The following is a 15557-nucleotide window of genomic DNA, read 5'->3' as shown; positions in this document are numbered from 1 at the left end:
TTTTTGCTCAACAAATTAGAATGTGTGAAAGAAATTACATGATAATTTAAAAAATAATATAAAATTGCATCCCTCTTGCATACTTAGTAGAAGCATTTTATTTAATAGTCTAAATATATTGGTGTTACAACTGTTCTTACTTCTGGTGAGTAGCATGATACACTTCATTCAAAGCTACATTTCAGGAAGGTGGATACACAAGTAAGTATGTGTGTTATCAGAGGAGCCATTTACAGAACAGAGACTACTGTGAAATGCAACAGTGTGAAAGGATTTGGACAAGAGATGTATAAAAATTATTTTTCAGAATTGTTTTCATTATCATAGTTCCCGGATTCATATTCTTCATCATCTTCCTCGTCAGAATTGTCATAGTACTCCTCGTATTCAACACTGTAGCTTGCACTTCTACTGCCAGCAGTAAATGCAAATGCAGGAGATGGGCCTGCAAGATGAAATTGAATCCAGATTAAATTAGATGAAGATGGGAACACAGAGGAAGGCCTGGGTTTGGATTTGTACAGCAAGCCCAGATTTTCTGAATCCTTTTTATCTATTAAAAGGACAGGGGTTTTAGCCAATAGCTTGACCTCATACCACTGAAAGTCATGAACAAATTCTATATAGAATCATGGAATCCCAGAATAGATTGGTTTGAAATGGATCTTAGACCTCATCTTGTTCTATTCCCTGCCATGGGCAGGGACACTTCCTCTATCCCAAGTTGCTCCAAGTCCCATCCAACCTGGCCTTGGACACTTCAGGGATGGGGCAGCCACAGCTCCTTTGAAAACCCTGCGTCAATACTTCACCATGTTCTGAGTAAAGAATTTCTTTCTAACACCTAATCTAAATCTCTCCTATTTTAGTTTGAAACTATTCTGCCTTGTCCAACCACTATCTGCCTGTATAAAAAGTCCCTCTCCCTCCTTCTAGTGCTCCCCCTTTAGGGATTGGAAAGGCACTGGGATCTCCCAAGAGCCTTCTCTTCCCCAGGCTTAACACCAGCAGCTTGCTCAGCCTGTCTCTAGAGCAGAGGTGCTCCAGCACTTGGAGCATCTCCGTGGCCTCCTTTGGACCCACTCAAACAGGTCCATGTCTTTGCTGTGCTGAGGACATGTTGAAAATGCATTCAATTCCTAATACTAGTAAACTGTGCTATCAGCCTTCTGCAGCTCATGTGCATCTGCAAATATTCCCAGAGAAAATAAAGCTTTGAAAGTCACTTACAGAAACTGGACAAGTGACAAACTTCCCTAGACCAGGAGATAAATATGACAATGCATCTTTATCCTGAATTTGCCAGGAAAAACAATTCTCTATGGAGGAGGGCTGGGCCCAAAGCAAATCAATAGCAAGCTATTTCTTACATCTTTTGAACCACTCTCATTAAGGAACAACTGTTTTCTTCCTAATTTTATGAAAAATAAACAGCTAAGCAAACCTGCCATGATTGAAAGACTACCTCAGTTACCCCAGCTGTTGTTCTGGGTCCTGCTAACATCAAAGGACTTCTCTGGGGTAAGGACAGTGGAATAATGTGTCTCAGCTGTATGGCTCCTATCCACAGCTTTCTGTTTTCTGGAACTGGTATAATTTGTAGCAACATATAACAATATAATCCATTAGGGGATAAAGTAAAATAAAAGCACAGAGAAGAGTGAAAATATGGTCAGTTTTGGGTAACTTCTCCTATGCTTCATTTTCATTCCAACAACCCCATCCTTTGCATCCTGCTTGTATGCACTTTTATATCTTTTACATCCAAATTTAAAAAAATTACCATCAATGACTTTCAATCTTGCAGAGGCATATGTTGCACCATGCTTATTTTTGGTGTGGCAGATATAAATGCCTTCATCTGATTTTTTGAGGCCTTGAATCTGCAGCCAGCCTGTCACACCATACTTCTGAGGCCCACCTCTTGCCTTTGAGAAGAAGAGAAATGGTTGAAATTAAGTAGCTAGGAGACACCATGATGTTTCTCAAAATAATTGTGGATAGATTAAATATCATTACAAATTTTGCTTTCTTTTTTTTTAAATGCCATCATGCTTTGATTCTGCTTATTCTTGCTGAATTGTGTTTTACCTTCTTGCTGCTCTGCACCTCTGAGTTCATGCATTCCCATCTCTTCTCTTTCACCTTCACTCCCCTTCACAGTGCTCACATTCCTGCTCCCCTTCACTCTTCCCCGTGCTCCTCCTGTCCCTTGTCCCAGCACCACTTGCTGCTTCTTCAAAGTATTCCACCTATGCTCAAGCTCAGGATGAGATGGGCAGTGAGTCTGGGGGAATTGTTAGGGCCAAGGGGACCCTTTGTTAGGGCCAAGGGGGCCTGACCAAGCTGACACTCAGCAGCCAGGGTTTCTGGGTTGGCACGACATTCCATGGGCACTTTCACACTTCAGGACAGTTTCAGCTGGTTTCGAGTAAAGCCTCCTAAAGAGACATAAGTGGTACCCTGGCTGTTCCTTCTGCTGGGACTGCCAAAGCACTGACAGAAAGCATCATTGTTTGCATAGTCACAGGGCCCCTACTGGGAATCTATTTATTGCAACAGCATTGTGTTTTGTGGGAGGAATTCACAGATTAACCACCCTGCTCCTGTTCCCAAACTGTAAAAGGTAAATTGAAGTTTTACCTGAACAGAGACGTGGGTGTCATCTCCTGGCAGAAACATTTTATTCCCCTTTTTTTTCCATTCAAGCTGTGGCATAGGATAGGCTGACACCTCACAGCCAAAAATGACATCATTGCCAGTGTAATTCTGGGCATCCTGAGGCGGCATAGAAATAACAGGAGCTGCAAAGAGCCAACAGGGTGCTTTAGGAGACAGTACACAAAGAACACAAACAAAAGGTTTGTTAACATTAATCCCTGCTTCACAGGCTACCATCAGATTGTGTTTACCTTTTGGGTCTCACACACCGTGAAGAGACACATGATTCCAAGCACCTTTTAAAGTTCAGAAAACCATGTGTCTGTGCTTTCTAAAAACGCTTATTCAGGTCAGTTTTCCCTCTTGCAGAGGATAGTGGAACCCGAGCTGAAATTGAGGGTTTATTTTGCCCCATGAGCTGTCATTGTGGCCCAGGCTCGCCCCCCCAACACAGCCGCCAGTGCCTGACCTGGGCTTCAGAGGAAACCGCAGGAAATTGGCAGCACATCAGTCACAGAGAGATTTTATTGTATGACAGCTCTGAATGAGTCACATTTTGGTTAGCTGAAAGCCAAAACACTGCTATTGCTGGCGTTTTCTGAGTACATCATTGCTTGAAGCTGCTAAACATTGTCAAGCACCGTGGAAGTCACAAGTTACAACAGCATTAATTTTACATTTATCCTCAATTGCTATTGATGTCATCCAATATTGGTGTTAGGAATGAAAAGGATTGAAATTCAATTATTTCTGTAAGGTTTCATGTTATGCTTATTATACTTGTTACATTTCCACTTGTTTCCTCATGTTCTCGCACTGTCAGCCCCTCCGGCGTTTATTGATTGCCTCGGCATTCTCCTTTTTCCCTTTCCCGAAGCAAAAGCTGCCGGCAGCCGCGAGAGGGAGCCAGCCCGGGGCTCGGAGGCACCGGAACCATCCCCGGGGCTCCCACCCCGGACCGCGGGCACATCCATCCCTCTGCGAGCCTCTGCTCCTCTCCCGTCCCAGCCGGGCATGAGGGTGTCCGGCGCCAGAGACAAAACAGTGGATTTGCTGTTAGCAGAGATTTCCTGGGTTGGAGATCTTTGCTTTTTCCCCCCCGATCTATTAGTCGACAACAAGAAATGTTTTGCCTTCTAAAACCTATTTCCAGAGCAGTGCTCAAAAAGGAATGCATTTTCTGGGTGATTTGACTTGTATTGAATTTTTTTTTTCCCACACATCCCAGATGCTTGGAAATAGAAACTTCAAGCAAATAATTAATATATTTTTACTTGCAATATTTGAATCAATACCTAGGTGCAGCATTTATTCTTCAGCATTTGAAACTGTAACAGCCTGTTCCATGTTCTCAACAATTTATAACAACAATTTCAACAATTTATAACACAGTTGTCAGTTTTTAAGGACTAGTGTGTGTGCAGAAAATATTAAATGCATCCTGATTAAAATTAATTGTAAACAAATTATACAGAAAGTGATAAATTTTCCCATTTATAAATGCCGCATTAAACACTCTTTAAAAGTAAGGTTTTTCAAACTAGTTAACTTAAATCTTAGATGCTTGTTCTTTCATGAGAGCTGTATATTCAGAATCTATTATTTCAAAAATCTTTGTTCATTAACTGAATATCTTGGATGAGTTTGTTTTTTTTTTTTTGCCTATGAACTGATCACAGAGGGTCTGATATTAAATATACTTTTAAATCTTAGAATTAATTGAAACTCCATGCACTGTAGTTAAGCCTAAAATGTACAAAAGAAACCAAAAGTCTACATTGACTCACAGGAATTTTTTAAATTGTTCCCACACAGAGACAGTGTAAAAAACTTTTCAAATAGGCAGATATTGCCTAGTGAGTGTTTTTGTTGTGCTGCTAACTCAGGTGTCCTGTGGGTCCCCTGCCAGCACTGAGGTGTGGCCAAGGACTGGGTCCTGCCCATGTCACTGTCCCCAGCCGTGGCTCAGCCACCCACGGGAACACATCTGAAGTCTGGAGTACACAAAGGTCTGAATGACAAATCCACATTACAGCTGTCCAGTACTGCCTACCATGCACTAGGATAATTCCACACTAGGAATACTCCTCTTTCCATTAACTGTGAGGAGAATACAGCAGAGAGATGGGAAATGCCTGGGCTTGGTCCCAGTCCTGCAGCTGTGTCCAGGGCTGATCAGGACTGGCATCACCTGAGACCCAGCTCACAGCAAGCAGCAGTTCTGATATAACCAAACTGCCCTTTCTGAATGTCAACACACAACCAGTACTTTCACTGTCCACCCAAACTTCAGAAATAAAATACTACAACCTCGCAATATCATTTTGCTGTGTTTTATGGAAGAAAATTAAAGTAACGTTCTACAATTTAAACAGAAGTTTATAAACTTTATTTTTGAGTGTTTCAGGTTTTGTGTTCAGACAAATTCTCACATGACATGTGTGCCTATTTTGTTTGCATAACTGATTAGAAACAAAGCTGTACTCTTATGACAATGTGTCATTTTGATTCCTGGAGTCGATAATTTTTTGTTGATAGATAAGAAAAGTGTTCTGGTGTCCTGGTGTCCAGAGCTGAATGGGCAGGAGCTGCTTTCCTTTTACAGTCCCAGTCAGTCCTTAATTATCTCTCTGTTAGAGAAGATGTAAACCAGAAGCCAGGAAAAGTCAAAATGTTTTACCTTTCACAATCAACCTGACATCACTCCAGACCAATTAATTACATAATTAATAGGATTTTTTCATATAGTATATTATTAATTTTTGATAATATATATCTGATTAGATGGAAATGGCATAAATTTTTGTGGCTTGTTTTTACTCCAAAATTTACATTTAAAATAAATCATGTGACAAAGTTAAATATAAAGAGAATCATTACTATATTGTTCTGTTAGTTCATTAAACTATCAATGAGAAATATTTGAATGTGAATGGGGATGGTTTAAGTGTGGAGAATCTGTATATAATCAATGTACTTAGAAACTTTGGTAAATTATTAGATAAACTGATCAAAACTACTTTTCAGGAAAAAAAGGAAGTTTTTCATGTTTCTTTAGCGAGCTAGGCCTTTTTCTTCTCCTTTTTCTGGCAAGAGAAGAAAGATGAAAGGCTGTAGTCCTCTGATGAAAGGAGTTTATTGTTATTTATTTATTCATTGGTTGCTGTATACAATTAGTCCATTTGGCATCAAGAGGAAACAGCAGATGTTTTGAAGGAGAGAAAAACAAAACAAAGTACTTTGAGCTGAGTGAAGGTTATATTTATAGCTTGGTACCAAAACCCCACAGCGCTCAGTGTTTTTTTCGCATGCAAATCGGCGTCAGGACAGCCCGTGTGCAGCTGGGCTGCCAGAGCCGCTCTCAGAGCCGGGTTCCCGCTGCCTCTTGTCACCAGCTGCCCTCGGAGCGGCCGGGCCGGAGCGCGGTGCCCCCCGGGCCGGGGCTGGGCTGGGGCTCCCGGGACAGCCGCGCCCATGGGGCCTCTCCGAGCCCCTCCGAGCCCGCTGCAGCCCCTCCGAGCCCCGGACTCCGGCCGGGCTCTAAAGCTTCCGAGCCAGCGCGGGGAGCGGCAGCTCGGGGACAGGAAAAAGGCATTTGTGACCCCGATCGCTGCCAGCCCAGAACCTGCCCAGCGCGGGCACGCCGCAGCTGGGCGCTTTCCTCCGCCACAGCCTCTTTAACTAAACTGCGCAGCAGTGACACGGCTGTGAACTTTGCGCAGGCTTCTGAGCAATTCAAAAAGCTGAGCGGTGAGGATAATTCTCTGTATTCCTGGAGCGAGGCTCCAGCTTTTCTGGGGAGCCGAAGAAGCAGTGGGAAAGCGCTGGGCGTGATGTCTGCATGCACAGCACAGCCGCAAAGATCCTTCTCCAGCTGGAGGAGCAGCAGCGCGATGCGCCTCGGGGGCGACTGGGGGCTGCTGGATGACACCAGCAATTAAAAGCGGCAGTACTTCCAAATTAAAAAATCTCTTGTACCCGGCCATTTCTGTTAAATTAATTAGAGGGACCACTGCTTTAAGCCTGTGTGCCTGAGCAGCTACCGCTGCCGCAGCTACTGGCACTCGCTAAGGGAGGGGCACTTCTGGCCGAAACCTTGCTGGAGGGGTTATGCCACAAGAACTACTGCTACCGAGTCCCAAACAAAGATTCCGTCCCAACCGAACAGACTTTCAGTTGTACTGCAGGCTGGCATGCATGTCCCTTTCCAGACAAGCCTCGTTTCCCAGCTTAATACCCTGATAGCAAATAAAGGATTCTCTAATGGATCCTTCTCTCGCAGCTAGAGAAAGTGGAAGGAAGCCTGATATTAACTGTTCATCACTTTTTCTAAGTGGTCAATATCCTTTGTTCATTCAATATAAAACCACAACATACAGTCTAAGACTGCTAGAGAAGAGCAGGTGAAATATACCCGAGTTATTCCCAGTCCTTTGCCAGAGCTGCAATTTCAGATTCCCGGAGCTGTGACCTACAGACCTCTTCTACTTAATTTGAGAAAATATTTTATTAACTTAAAAACTCACAGTAGTTTCTCATTTAGAAACAAACAAAACCTTCACATTTTCATTTTATAGTCATGTCCTAAGTGATAGATGGCCAGGAGTAAGGACTTGTAGAAATGCAAAGAAAGGTAAAGCATATGAGCAGGGAGCAGGAGTCCCCTGTACGCCCACTTAAGAATCCTTCCAACAATTATCAGAGACAACTGTGCACTTTAAGAGTCCTTTAGGGAAGTTGTTTCAGTTTGATTTTGTTCTACTATTTGGATCTTTCTTTCATGGCTTAGCTAGATTTTATGATGATTCTGAATTGGACTATTTTGACCTTTTTGGTAAAAAACCCAGAGCTGTTATTTAAACCTATCTTCTTCTATTGCCCCTTCTTCACTGCTTACTGTGTATCTTCATAGGTGGATACACACATGCACACAAGTACCTGTGTGTGTATATGTATGCACAGGATATATATATATATAGATATAGATAGATAGATAGATAGATAGATAGATAGATAGATAGATAGATAGATAGATAGATAGATAGATAGATAGATAGATAGATGATAGACAGATAGAAAAAATGAGATCTGCATTACTATCACCACTTTAAAATTAAGTCAGTCCTGTTATAATAACAATCATTTGCCTATTCCTCCCAGACTATCATAGCTGTTTACTGATTCCCAACTCCACACACAACTTCTGTAGGAAAAAAATCATACTCTGATTATAGTAATCATACTCTGATTATTCAGAACAGACCCAGGTTGTAGATTGATGCCTTTTTAGCTACCATGAGATTTAATCCAGTAGTCTAATATAGAGATTTATAATAGACAAGATAAAGTACCACACATTTTTAACACAAAGTAGCATTATAACAGAATAATGATAATTGTAACAAAAACACAGTATTAGTTTAACGAAGTTGGGCTAGAGTAGCTAGTAACTCATCTGAAGATAGGCATCAGATCTTTTTTCAGTTTGGAAGTGCCTCTGTACACATTACCTGATTCACATGGCCCTTTATGTTTCATGCTGATGTTTCTTTTCCCAGCGTAAGCCTTGTTGAACTGACAGATGTTTTCGTAGGTTTTCCCATCAGGTCCACAGATGCTTTCTTGAGATTTGCACACACACTGGGGTTCAGGGACTTCCCCAAACCTTGCTTCATCAGCATCCAACCTGCACTCGAGGTGATCCCCACACTGCCCATAAAAATGATTGCCCTGGTCCAAGTCGCAGATCTGACCTTCCACGTTCCCACATTCCAGGCAGCAGCCGCAGCGATCCAGCACAGCCCCGGCTGGACAGTCCTTGGGCTCAGAGCAGAATGCCAAATCACATTTTCCACAACTATCTCCTTCCCTTAGCAGCCTCCACCAGCCTCGGTGGTAAAAGGCAGGGAAACTCTGTGAAACCTGTACCAGTGCTACCAGCACTGCTGTAACCATCCGGTGCTTCATCTTGAGACTGTAACAAAAAGCAGAAAAGGTCCTTGGAGTAAAGCCAGGGAGAAGAAAAAAAAGCAAACCAAAAAAGAGCAAGCTAGTGAGAGAAAAACATCACAATCCTGGTTTTGTTTTAGAATATAAGCTGTACTCTGAACACAGGCTTTAAGAAAAAATTAGTATCAGATTCCTAATCTGGAACTGATAATAAAAATGCATAAAAACCCAGCAGCTTTTCCCTAATGCAGTTTGGAATGTGAGTACTGCTTGCACAGAGACCAAACTGCCCCTTCTGACAGCTGAGTTGAAGCTCTCTGAAAAGCTGTTTGCTCCATGTCTCATTGAGCCAAATTTGCAAAGCCTTGCTCCACTGAAACATTACATTGCAGCTATTGTGGAAAGCGTAACAGGGAAAAGGAATGTAAAATGAAAAAAAGTCACTGCTATGAGTGGCCCTCCCCTACAGGGGAGGCCCTTGCCTACATCAGGCAAAATATGTCCACAAAAAGATAAATATGTGTACAAAGTAGCACCCAAAACCCCAGTGCCCTGGGGCTTGGCCAGTACTCTAGAGACTAGAGCTGGGTGCAACATCAAATGTGATCCATTCCTGATCTCAGCTAAGGGCTCTGAATTAACACTTTATTTACAGGCTCTATACAAGCAAGAGGCAATCCAAGTCAGCTGCAATTCACTTTAAACTCTCAGGTTTAAGATGAAAGATGCCTGCAATCATTAAAGGGCCCATTGTTTGTGTCTCCATGTATTTCCTGCTCAGTGTTTATGGGTGTCCATGCCTTGCAATACAAAATAATGTGGTCCATGTTTGGCTCTAAGAACAACATGCAAAGGTTTAGAGCACAGGCAAACGTCAGCAAACTGCTACAGCTTCAGGAGGAGCTTCTACTGAAGTATTAGATGCTGTTCTCATCTTTTCAAAGCACTTCTTTGCCTTAGTTTCTTAAGACGGGCTTACACTGCAGGTTATGAAGGAAGATGAAAGAGGTTGCTTGGATTTCTTTCCATGCTTTTTCTGTGTGTATATGGCTGCCAGTTCAGGGAGATGGCTTTGCAGGGTCATTTCTCACCAGGTGTTGCACTGTTCTTTCTCCATCTCAGGATTTAGACGTGCTCCCTATCTCCTGGCAGAAATCTCTCTTCCTTTGCCCTGCTGCTGAGATTCTGTAGCCCACAGGCTGCTGTCACCATTGTTCAAACCACATGCAGCTCACCAGTAATTCATCTTCCTGGTTGTGGGGGTGGAAGTGAAGCATCATGGACCTGCAGCCCTGCAAGCATGGCTCAATGCCATGGGTCAAAGATCACCACTACCTACAAAGGAAATGTCTCTGGGTGCTAGCTTAAAATAATCCTACGTGCATCACAGTTTGAAGACAAACATATAAAACTAGGACACTGTTAACAAGCTGATATAAAAGAGAAGTCATGCTTGTGGCCTACTTTTCTTAAAATCTTCCACAAGCAGCTTTTCCTCCTCTGTTTTTCATTCATGGTGTGTAACTCCTTGCATAAGCTCAGTGAAGAATGCAGTTTGTTGTACCGGCCTTGCATCCTCTGGCTGCATTCACAAAGGAAAATCTTTTGAGGTCATACATTTACTTTTCATCCCAAACATTTCCATGGCTTTTCCTAAATTCAGCTCCCGTGCCTTCTGCACCATTTGAGATTACATCTACCTTTGGGTTAAGTAGCAGGCTGCTTCAAAATCACTTCCTTCTCCTGAACAGCACAAAATGCAATTTCCCCCAGCCTACACTGATAACACTTTTCAAAGCCAGCCTGGAGACCCCTGCAGGGCACTGAGTTTTTTCCTCTGATCACTGGGATAATTCATATTCTGGGTGTGCAAGTTTTTGCTTTGAACTCTGAATCAGACTGTAAACAAGTAAATTATGTGTGAAATTGATGCTTTTAACACTGAGAGTCAGAAAAAAAAGTAACCTCACTTTAATGGGAAATTGATTCTTTTGTCCTGTTTGATGTTTTTTATTTCACATTTCTTTATCAAGTCTTAATTGGACATTTAGTTTTGCTTTATAGGGTCTAGTCATCACAGTATTTCATTATCTGTCTGTACAGCTTATGTTACAGCTGTAGGGGATGAGTACCTATAGGACAAGGATTTACTAAGGCTCATATGAAGTAAAGGAATGTTTATGGGGGTGAAGCCATATGTGCAAAGTGGAGCTAAAGCAGGAAGGAGCTGCAGACCAGCAACACCCCTGGCAGGGTGAGGTTCGTCTGGCATCTCTCAGGAAACCTAGGATCTTAGTGCTGAAAAAGAGTGTATTGCAAGGAAGTACCTCCTGTGAGCTGGCACAAACCCATCACAGATATCCTAGAAAGCATTTTTGGCATTTACCTGACTCATGTAATCTGAATTCTTGGTGGGTTCAGCCTCTGAGTTAGGAACTGGAAGCCTGCAGTCTCGTTTACACAGCTGCCACCTTGCAGATGATCTGCAGCTGAGGGTTACTTGGTCACAGATTCCTGAGATCACCTGGAACAAATTGAGGTTAAAGCACCGTGGTATGACATGGAGAAATGACCTGGTAAATCTCTGAATGTCTTTCATTATCAAGCCAGCTGTGACAGGATGAGGCAAACTCCCCACACTGGAAGGATGTGTGGCAGTCAGAGCAGAGCGCAGGAGGGAGAGAGAGCAGGATGAACAGCTGGGTTTGAAGAGGCACATTAAAGGCATAGTCCCATCTGCTTCAGGAATAAAATATGGATAATTTCAGGATGTCTCTAATCCCTGAAGCTTGCTTTGGTAGGGAAAAGTGCTGATTTTCAGCACATACCTTGAACAAAACCCTAAGTATATTCCAGAAGGAAACACAAGCAGTAGTGGATGAATGTCACCACTGGAGCTGCAGGACAACAAGCTCTGAGCCCTGTGCTTTCAGCCAGCAGCCCCCAAGTTCTGCCTGCAGGACAAGGGCACTGGAGGCTCACAGCCCCAACAAGGGCAGGAGGCTGCAGTGATGGGGAGCTGGCTGCCATCAGCTGGGAAATGACACCTTGGAGAATCATATCCTGGACAGGGAGGTGGAGCAGCATTCACGTGCCCTGGTCTCAGCAGGAAGGGCTGCCCTGGCTGTGCAGCAATTTCCCTGGCTTTTTCCCAGTATTTCCATATGGCATGATCTGTGCAAGGAGTTCTGCCACCTTCCTGTGGAAACACAGGCTGGATGATGGGCAGGGAGGGGACACAGCAAAGCAGCCCAGGGCTGTATTATGCTCAGCTTCTGATTTGTATCACATTGTTCTGCTTTGTATCATAATAAGTAAGGTATGTGGCTGATGCAATTTGGAATTCTGTTGCTGGTGATTTTTGAGGTACCGCTCCTTCAGTTGAAATATGGTTTTATAGTTTTAGAAACTAGAGTGCTCTGTCTCTTAGGCTGTGCTAATTACCTATACTTGAGGTTCCTTAGAAATAGGAAATCTTGGCTGACTCACTGGGCTTCTATCCAAGGAATTTTCTACTTGTATTTTGTGCCCAAAAGAAGCATTAAAGAATGTTCAGCCTGTTAGACTGGGTGAGAGCAGGCTTCAGGTGCCTGTGCCCAGTGGCTACCTGCATTACCTGCTACTGTACCCATCTCCTGGGAAAACTTTTCCCCCATAGTATCCAGAACTGAGCTTCAGTCAAGGTGCTTAGCTCACCTAAGAGCAGTATTTCATTTTGTTGAAGTAACTGGCGAATGGGCATGACTGATGCCATGTGCTGGTTCCTCCCAGAAGTGCTGACTGGGGCAGTCCTGGGACTTCCAGACAGGGCCTTTTCTGGGGCCAGTCCAATGTGCTGACACTGCTTTCATCTCATCATTAGTGCTATAAGCACATGAACTCTAAGTTAATCCTACTGTAACATGATTATTAAATCCATTAATCAAAGGCAGGAGATCCATAATTAACTTATTCTCTGGCATCAAGTAAATTATTCTGCTATGAGCTTTAAGAAAGCAATTGTTCCCTAATATGCAAAATACAGTGGAGCTATTAGACTATAATTTTATTATTAAATTATAATTTTTGCATATTTTAATAAGATTTTAATTATTTTCTTTGTAGGTTAAAATGTCGGTTCATTTTCTCAGGGTTTAACATATAATTAAAAAAAAAAAATCAAAATTAATGTCTGTCCCCTACCTCTAAGCTGACCTTTCCATGAAAGGCTTTGGCCAGACTTTTGGTGACTCACCTTGCACCAGTCTCCAACAGCGATTTCTCCTGTTATGTATTTCAGCACATTCATTGTTGATCACTGCAGACAAATTTAACTTGAAAAGATGAAAGAAGTGCCTGATGGCACTGTGCTGGTACCAAATGCTGGGTTTGTTTCAATACAGGCTCACTGACTCCTCTTCCTACAAGTTATTTCTTTCCAAGGGGCCAGATATACCAAGGGTCCAGGTTCTTTTCAAGCCTGTTCAGTGTCTCTTCTGTCCTTTAAGTAGACCAAATTTCTGAAAACTCTGCAATCTGATCCAGAAACACCTGAGCCTCCCATCCCAGACCAGAAAAGTGGTCCTGGAAACATCAGCAGCTGTTAATCAAGTCATTCTCTTGAGAGGTGAGAGTTGCAGTGAGGAGACTTTCACAGAAAATACCAGGAGGACATTTTACCCATATGCCCTGCCCACATTCCCAGCCTGGCAAATCCAGCCTGCTCCTCCTAACCCTTTCTCCACACTCTTCCATCATGTATTGCCCTATAGAAGCAAAAGCCATCATTGTTCCTCTTCCTGTTGAGAGGAAGCCATGAACTTTTGTGGGCCTCTGTTTTGGGAATGCTTTTCTGTTATATGAGGAAATGGGCTGGAGACAGAAACATGACACAACACACTGATCAAGATCAGCAAACAGCAATGAGTTTATTATGGCTGCCCTTTTTATGGGACTTTGGATCTTCCAGGCCCAGACAGCTGAATGGATGAGACCTCTCTCTGCCCAGCTCTCTGACCAGTGGGGAATCTGCATTTAAGTTTGAACAGGGCTGGGTGAGGTCTCTGTTACCTCCATTCTAAAATGAGCTAGGTCAGCCAAATTGGATTTGTTATGGCTAGATTTATCTTGTTCAGTTTCAGACTAGCTGTACTGTGACATTTTTCCATTAGTCCTCCCTTTTGCACAGACCACAGTACTTTCAGGTGTCATGTTTTACTGCAGTTTCGTGCAGAGTGAAGCAATTTTTGCGTCAGAGGCAGTTGCTGTGTACATCACCAGTGACATGGGAGTGCTACCAGATACAGCAGGGCTTCAAAGACACCAGGGCTTGGGGAAAACACATCAGACCCTGGCCCACAAATCCTGAGAATAAAAGAGCAACACAAGAAAGAGTCTTGTACATGCTGCCAGCTATAAGTAGCAGGACAGAAATGGGGCAGTGGACTGGGGGCCCTGCAGGCAGTGGGCAGCAGAGGGTGGGAAATACAGGTGGGGTTCTGGTGGCACCTACTCACCTCTGCCACCAGGGTGTGACTGGCATGAAAGTGTCCAGCAACATCCATGTGTGCCCCTTGCTATTCTCAGCCCTTTTTGGGTTCAACATGCAGTAGGATGTTGGAAAACTGGCCTGGCTCCTGCTGCAGACCTGCAACAAATGTGCTCTAAGCATTTGGAGTGGGGCAGGAAGAAAACAAAATAGAAAACCCTGACAAAGTTCTGACTTCAGCAATGTTTCAAGGTGCTTTGAGCAGACAGTCTGAGCAGCAGTGTCATCTCTGGCTGCTGTGGGTGGCCATCCATCCCTCCCCTGCAGAGGCAGAGATAGGAGGAACACGAGGAGGCTGAAGCTCAAAGTTGACACTGGTGGTGCTACCAGCAAAGTTCTTCAGAGTGGCAACCACAGTGTTTCCTGGGAAAGTATAGTGGAAAGGGAGATCTCCAAAACTTGCAGACAATGAATACAGAGTAATATTTATTGCCAGCCTTAATGTTGATGGATAGGACAGTTTACCTCATCCAGTTTATATAAGAGCAGCTGATATAGAATTACTCCATAGCTGGACATTTATGAGAAGTTTCATTTCAAATAATGTAGTTTTTGCCTCTGGTGGTGCTGTAGTTTAGCCTATTATTACTGGGAACTAATCTTTAGGATATTCCAGCTATAACTGTAGGGCCTGTCTGTCTACAGAGCAAAGTTAATATTTTCCAAAGCAAAGGAAACTTTATAATGGAAAGTCACTTCAGCAAAAACTACCTGTCCCTAAAACCAGCCAGGAAATCAGGCAGAGAGAGGAAATTTGGGGGATGTTCCTTCAGATGCTCCTGCTTTCTCTCGCAGCAATACCAAGTCTTCTCCATGACAGTGAATGAAGAGATATTCAATCTTGGTCCTCCTCTAGGAAAGCGACCAGAATCCAAGCTGTGATATAAGCAACATTCTCTCACCTTGTCTCTGCTGCACATGGATCTTGCATAAGCTATTCCTGTCTCCTGAGGGAAATAGGATTCACCCCTGGTGCCAGGCCTGAGCCACATCAAAGCAGCAAAGTCATAACAAAAGCTGTGGCTAATGAAAGCAAGCCCTGAGAGCAGCCCCCTGTTGAAATCAGGGAATTGTTCAGGTTGGAGAAGGCCTTTCTGGGAAAGGGTTTGTAGCATAAGTCATGTGAGGACTGAGGGAGTCAGTCCCTCAGCTGAGGGAGCTGGGAAGGGGCTCAGCCTGGAGAAAAGGAGGCTCAGGGGGGCCCTTGTGGCTCTGCACTGCTTCTGCCAGGAGGGGACAGCCTGGGGGGTTGGGCTGTGCTCCCAGGGAACAGGGACAGGAGGAGAGGGAACGGCCTCAGGCTGGGCCAGGGCAGGCTCAGGGTGGATATTATGGGAAATTTCTTCACTGGAAAGTTGGTGGCATTGAAACAGACTGCACAGGGCAGTGGTGGAGGGCCCATCCCTGGAGGAATTTAAAA

General features: G+C 43.6%; 1 protein-coding gene across 2 annotated transcripts; it reads right to left on the bottom strand.

Annotated features, from left to right (window-relative positions):
* Nucleotides 1–208: 208 nt before the first annotated feature.
* Nucleotides 209–14220, bottom strand: LOC103823775 (kazal-type serine protease inhibitor domain-containing protein 1-like). Of its 2 annotated transcripts, XM_050979875.1 has the most exons (7): nt 14106–14220; nt 12845–13953; nt 10997–11134; nt 8172–8635; nt 2644–2804; nt 1784–1928; nt 209–445 (listed from the first exon to the last, which is right to left on the bottom strand). In XM_050979875.1, exons 4-7 carry the CDS (start codon nt 8626–8628, stop codon nt 297–299), a joined length of 912 nt encoding a protein of 303 aa, XP_050835832.1. In that variant the 5' UTR covers nt 8629–8635; nt 10997–11134; nt 12845–13953; nt 14106–14220; the 3' UTR covers nt 209–296. The 2 variants fall into 2 exon arrangements, with proteins under 2 accessions (XP_050835832.1, XP_018779526.1); XM_018923981.3 differs by lacking the exons at nt 12845–13953; nt 14106–14220 and having other exon boundaries at nt 10997–11268.
* Between the last annotated feature and the right edge of the window lie 1337 nt (nt 14221–15557).

Source organism: Serinus canaria, chromosome 13 (assembly GCF_022539315.1).
Source record: "Serinus canaria isolate serCan28SL12 chromosome 13, serCan2020, whole genome shotgun sequence".
Taxonomy (NCBI): domain Eukaryota; kingdom Metazoa; phylum Chordata; class Aves; order Passeriformes; family Fringillidae; genus Serinus; species Serinus canaria.
The sequence above is the reverse complement of the archived record's forward strand: the minus strand, read 5'-3'. Positions and strand labels throughout refer to the sequence as shown.

What these genes read in the sequence shown, in the direction of transcription:
- LOC103823775 (XM_050979875.1), bottom strand. Translation starts at nt 8,628, where the DNA reads ATGAAGCACCGGATGGTTACAGCAGTGCTGGTAGCACTGGTACAGGTT. An exon ending in ACACCCACGTCTCTGTTCAG is followed by an intron (nt 1,929 to 2,643) that starts GTAAAACTTCAA and finishes TTCTTCTCAAAG; the next exon opens with GCAAGAGGTGGGCCTCAGAA. An exon ending in AAGATTGAAAGTCATTGATG is followed by an intron (nt 446 to 1,783) that starts GTAATTTTTTTA and finishes TTCATCTTGCAG; the next exon opens with GCCCATCTCCTGCATTTGCA.